Source organism: Hippocampus bargibanti, linkage group LG02, assembly GCF_051943395.1.
Source record: "Hippocampus bargibanti isolate YZ-2025 linkage group LG02, ASM5194339v1, whole genome shotgun sequence".
Lineage (NCBI taxonomy): Eukaryota > Metazoa > Chordata > Actinopteri > Syngnathiformes > Syngnathidae > Hippocampus > Hippocampus bargibanti.
The window spans coordinates 36485428-36491672 of NC_142735.1; the positions used below are offsets into that span (position 1 = coordinate 36485428).

At 36.6% G+C, this 6245-nt stretch overlaps 1 protein-coding gene across 1 annotated transcript; it reads right to left on the minus strand.

The window, feature by feature from the left end:
* Positions 1-46: 46 nt before the first annotated feature.
* On the minus strand, positions 47-1279 carry LOC148902574 (gastrotropin-like). Its single transcript, XM_089018769.1, has 4 exons — positions 1124-1279; positions 379-539; positions 227-316; positions 47-161 (listed from the first exon to the last, which is right to left on the minus strand). Exons 1-4 carry the CDS (start codon positions 1188-1190, stop codon positions 99-101), a joined length of 381 nt encoding a protein of 126 aa, XP_088874895.1. The 5' UTR covers positions 1191-1279; the 3' UTR covers positions 47-98.
* Between the last annotated feature and the right edge of the window lie 4966 nt (positions 1280-6245).

Below are 6245 nucleotides of genomic sequence, written 5' to 3' on the forward strand. Positions count from 1 at the left end.
TCACACATACAGGACAGCAAATAAGATGCAGATGCAGACACGTGTCGGTGGTAAATGATTCATTTTTTTCAAACTGCCATTTTTGAAATCGATATTTTTTATTGCTCTGCTTCTCTCTTGCTCACCATCTTGTTGGTAATCCCATTCGGAATGGCATTCACCTGGAATGAAGAACAACCAATCAAGTTCTGTCTTCACAGAAAGATTCTCATCCTGCCATGCTGACCTCTGTGAGTTTGTCGCCGGACACCTCAGCAGTGTAAACATATTTGGGGAACCGGATCTTGATTTGACCTCCTTCCAAACTGACTGTGGTCTAACCATGAAAGACAGCAAAATTAAGCGTACCAGGGATTGTTTGTCAATGACATGTTTTACCTTGAACGTTGTTCCGTCCAGATCTTCCAGTTCCACCTCCCTGTTCAGCATGAACGTATGAGTCACGCTGTCATCGCCCATATACTTGGTAATGCTGTAGTAAGGACCCTCGTAGATGTCCGTCACCATGTCTTCATTGGCCACTTCCACCTTTGACACCCCTAGCACACAATATGATATCAATCACTCACTTTCTTGCAGTATATTTTATAAAAATAAGAATAATAATACATGCCATTTCTAAGCGCCTTTCAAAACTCTCAAGGTCACTTTACAGTCGCAGGAAAAGTTTTTTTCTGTGGGTGAGCAGCGGCAGCCACACGCGCCAGCAAAGTAAATAAAGCTACCTAACCAGCTAATAGATAGCCAACAGAAAGCTAGCTAGATAGCTACCCTCCTAGACAGCTATATAGCCAATAGCTAGTTAGCTAATACACTGAATGTCACGAGTAAATACACAGATAGAAAGCTAGCTAGCCAGCTAGTAGATAGCTAATAGATAGCCAACAGAGAGCTAGCTAGCTAGATAGTTAGCTAATACACTGAATGTCACTATTAAATACACAGATAGAAAGCTAGCTAATAGATAGCCAACCGAGAGCTAGCTAGATAGCTAGCCACTTGGACAGCTACGTAACTAAAAGATAGCCAGCTCGATAGCTAATACACTGAATGTCACTAATTAAATGAATAATAATAATGATATTTTGTCTTTATTTTTCGCCACAATCACATGATTTCTTACCAATAGCCTCCAGGAACTCCTTGTAGTTCTCGTGGCTCTCCAGCACATACTTGCCGCTGAAAGGCATGATGAAAACAAACGTGAGCACACCGCTAACTGTGTTGCACGAGCTTTCGGCTAGCCTTTTTATACTGCACTCTTGTATGTTGCATTACCTTCATGCAAACCACTGGGTTGGTCCTTAACCGCTAGACCCAAATATATGCAAATGCAGGGACTTATCCAGCTTCCTAAGCAAATTCTGTATTTAAGTCCTTTGCATTTTGAATAAGAGTATAACAAAGTTCTTTCCACCTTTGAATTTGACAGCATTGACTCTTTCCACGGTGTTATAAAATGTGATCAAATGTGTCGATAATGAAAAATCGATCCAATTTTGTTGACCATGTCTAAAGTGAGCTATATGAGCAGACCAGACGCGAGGTGCACTAGCCAATCATTTTCAAAACAAGAGCAAGAAAAATGTCCAATCTCTGATAATGTATATCGCAAGGCCTTCACTACGACAGTGATCTTACGAACTTAACTGCTTCCCAAAAAGTGTGTGTAAGGCGAAAAGTTCATCTGCCAAACATTTATTTCCCATAAGAAACCATTAAAAATGAGAATAATCCGTTCCCAGGTCCCCATAAAACATCATTTTCGACTAAATAGGCCTTAAAACTACATAAAATATACCATATTTTATGTCTAATAAAGGTGCTATTGTTTTGTACTGAAAGAAATAAACTCTACTATTTAATAAAGTCGTTTTATTTACCTTTGTGGTGGTCGTTGTATAATAAGGCGTTTTTCGGTGAAAAAAGACGATATATAGTAAGGCGTTTTTAGGCGATAAAAAGTCGATCTCGTAAGGCGTTTTTAGGCGATAAAAAGACCATGTATAGTAAGGCGTTTTTAGACGAACAAAAGACCATGTATAGTAAGGCGTTTTTAGACGAACAAAAGACCATGTATAAGAATGCGTTTTTAGGCAAAGAAAAAAGATGTATAGTAAGGTGTTTTTAGCCCAAAAAAACGACCATGTATAGTAAGGCGTTTTTAGCTAAAAAAATGTTTAGTAATGCGTTTTTAGGTGAAAAAAAGACCATGTTTAGTAAGGCCTAATAAGGCGTTTTTTGGCAAAAAAGACGATGTATAGTAAGGCGTTTTTAGCCCAAAAAACGACCATGTTACATAAGGCGTTTTTAGCCCAAAAAAACGACCATGTATAGTAAGGCGTTTTTAGCTAAAAAAATGTTTAGTAATGCGTTTTTAGGTGAAAAAAAGACCATGTTTAGTAAGGCCTAATAAGGCGTTTTTTGGCAAAAAAGACGATGTATAGTAAGGCGTTTTTAGCCCAAAAAACGACCATGTTACATAAGGCGTTTTTAGCCCAAAAAAACGACCATGTATAGTAAGGCGTTTTTAGCTAAAAAAATGTTTAGTAATGCGTTTTTAGGTGAAAAAAAGACCATGTTTAGTAAGGCCTAATAAGGCGTTTTTTGGCAAAAAAGACGATGTATAGTAAGGCGTTTTTAGCCCAAAAAACGACCATGTTACATAAGGCGTTTTTAGCCCAAAAAAACGACCATGTATAGTAAGGCGTTTTTAGCTAAAAAAATGTTTAGTAATGCGTTTTTAGGTGAAAAAAAGACCATGTTTAGTAAGGCCTAATAAGGCGTTTTTTGGCAAAAAAGACGATGTATAGTAAGGCGTTTTTAGCCCAAAAAACGACCATGTTACATAAGGCGTTTTTAGCGTTTTTTGGCAAAAAAGACGATGTATAGTAAGGCGTTTTTAGCCCAAAAAACGACCATGTTACATAAGGCGTTTTTAGCCCAAAAAAACGACCATGTATAGTAAGGCGTTTTTTAGCTATAGTAAGGCGTTTTTAGCCCAAAAAACGACCATGTTACATAAGGCGTTTTTAAAAACGACCATGTTTAGAAATGCGTTTTTAGGTGAAAAAAAGACCATGTTTAGTAAGGCCTAATAAGGCGTTTTTTGGCAAAAAAGACGATGTATAGTAAGGCGTTTTTAGCCCAAAAAACGACCATGTTATATAGTAAGGCGTTTTTAGCCCAAAAAAAAAGACGATGTATAGGAAGGCGTTTTAGCCCAAAAAAAAAGATGTTTAGTAAGGTGTTTTTAGGTGAAAAAAAAAGACCATGTATAGTAAGGTGTTTTTTTCCCAAAAAAGACCATGTATAGTAAGGCGTTCTTGAGCCTCTTGAATGGGGTTGTAGCTCACTGGTAGAATGCATGCTTTGCATCTATGAGGTCCAGGGTTCAGTCCCCAACTTGTCTATTTTAGGTGTGTGGGACTATCAAAGGCTTTTTTTATTCTTATTGAAAAACAACCATGTATAGTAAGTCGATGAGAAGGTTTCTTCAGCCGTCATCTGTACAAAAAAATCTGCACTTTTGTACAGATGACGGCTGAAGAAACCTTCTCATCGATGGACCACTCCTGTACGACTGAGAGCTTACACAGACATGTATAGTAAGGCGTTTTTAGCCCGAAAAAAACAATCATTTATAGTAAGGCGTTTTTAGCCAATAAAAACGAACATGTATCGTAAGGCGTTTTTAGCCGAAAAAAACCCCACCATGTATAGTAAGGCATTTTTCGCCGATAAAAACAACCATTTAGTAAGGCGTTTTCAGCCGGAAAAAAACAGCATGTATAGTAAGGTGTTTTTGACACGAAAAAAAAATACAATGGATAGTAAGTTGTTTTTAGATGGAAAAAAACACCATGATTAGTAAGGCGTTTTTAGCCAATAAAAAACAACCATGTATATTAAGGCGTTTTAAGCCGAAAAAAAAGACTATGTATAGTAAGGCGTTTTTGACACGAAAAAAACACAATGTATAGTAAGGCGTTTTCAGCCGAAAAAAAAAAACACTATGTATAGTAAGGCGTTTTTATTCGGAAAAAAAACACCATGTATATTAAGGCGTTTTCAGCCAAAAAAAAACCCCACCCACTATAGTAAGGCGTTTTTATTCGAAAAAACCACCATGTATAGTAAGGCGTTTTTAGCCAATAAAAAACAAACATGGATATTAAGGCGTTTTCAGCCGGAAAAAAAGACTATGTATAGTAAGGCGTTTTTAGCCAATAAAAAAACAAACATGGATATTAAGGCGTTTTCAGCCGGGAAAAAAGACTATGTATAGTAAGGCGTTTTTGACACGAAAAAACCACAATGTACAGTAAGGCGTTTTCAGCCGGAAAAAAAACACCATGTATAGTAAGGCGTTTTCAGCCGAAAAAAAACCCACCCACTATAGTAAGGCGTTTTTAGCCAATAAAAAACAACCATGGATATTAAGGCGTTTTTAGCCAATAAAAAACAACCATGGATATTAAGGCGTTTTCAGCCGGAAAAAAAGACTATGTATAGTAAGGCGTTTTTGACACGAAAAAACCACAATGTATAGTAAGGCGTTTTTATTCGGAAAAAAAACACCATGTATAGTAAGGCGTTTTCAGCCAAAAAAAAACCCCACCCACTATAGTAAGGCGTTTTTATTCGAAAAAAACCACCATGTATAGTAAGGCGTTTTTAGCCAATAAAAAACAAACATGGATATTAAGGCGTTTTCAGCCGGAAAAAAAGACTATGTATAGTAAGGCGTTTTTGACACGAAAAAACCACAATGTATAGTAAGGCGTTTTCAGCCGGAAAAAAAACACTATGTATAGTAAGGCGTTTTCAGCCGAAAAAAAACCCACCCACTATAGTAAGGCGTTTTTAGCCAATAAAAAACAACCATGGATATTAAGGCGTTTTTAGCCAATAAAAAACAACCATGGATATTAAGGCGTTTTCAGCCGGAAAAAAAGACCATGTATAGTAAGGCGTTTTTGACACGAAAAAACCACAATGTATAGTAAGGCGTTTTTATTCGGAAAAAAAACACCATGTATAGTAAGGCGTTTTCAGCCAAAAAAAACCCCACCCACTATAGTAAGGCTTTTTTAGCCAATAAAAAACAACCATGGATATTAAGGCGTTTTTAGCCAATAAAAAACAACCATGGATATTAAGGCGTTTTCAGCCGGAAAAAAAGACTATGTATAGTAAGGCGTTTTTGACACGAAAAAACCACAATGTATAGTAAGGCGTTTTTATTCGAAAAAAAAACACCATGTATAGTAAGGCGTTTTCAGCCAAAAAAAAACCCCACCCACTATAGTAAGGCGTTTTTAGCCAATAAAAAACAACCATGGATATTAAGGCGTTTTCAGCCGGAAAAAAAGACTATGTATAGTAAGGCGTTTTTGACACGAAAAAACCACAATGTATAGTAAGGCGTTTTTATTTGGAAAAAAACACCATGTATATTAAGGCGTTTTCAGCCGAGAAAAAAAACCCCACCATGTATAGTAAGGCGTTTTTATTTGAAAAAACCACCATGTATAGTAAGGCGTTTTTAGGCAAAAAAACCCCACCATGTATAGTAAGGCGTTTTTGACACGAAAAAACCACAATGTATAGTAAGGCGTTTTTATTCGGAAAAAAAACACCATGTATAGTAAGGGGTTTTTATTTGGAAAAAAACACCATGTATATTAAGGCGTTTTCAGCCGGGAAAAAAAACCCCACCATGTATAGTAAGGCGTTTTTATTTGAAAAAACCACCATGTATAGTAAGGCGTTTTTAGCCAATAAAAAACAAACATGGATATTAAGGCGTTTTCAGCCGGAAAAAAAGACTATGTATAGTAAGGCGTTTTTGACACGAAAAAACCACAATGTATAGTAAGGCGTTTTTATTCGGAAAAAAAACACCATGTATATTAAGGCGTTTTCAGCCAAAAAAAAAACCCCACCCACTATAGTAAGGCGTTTTTATTCGAAAAAACCACCATGTATAGTAAGGCGTTTTTAGCCAATAAAAAACAAACATGGATATTAAGGCGTTTTCAGCCGGAAAAAAAGACTATGTATAGTAAGGCGTTTTTGACACGAAAAAAAGACTATGTATAGTAAGGCGTTTTTGACACGAAAAAACCACAATGTACAGTAAGGCGTTTTCAGCCGGAAAAAAAACACTATGTATAGTAAGGCGTTTTCAGCCGAAAAAAAACCCACCCACTATAGTAAGGCGTTTTTAGCCAATAAAAAAC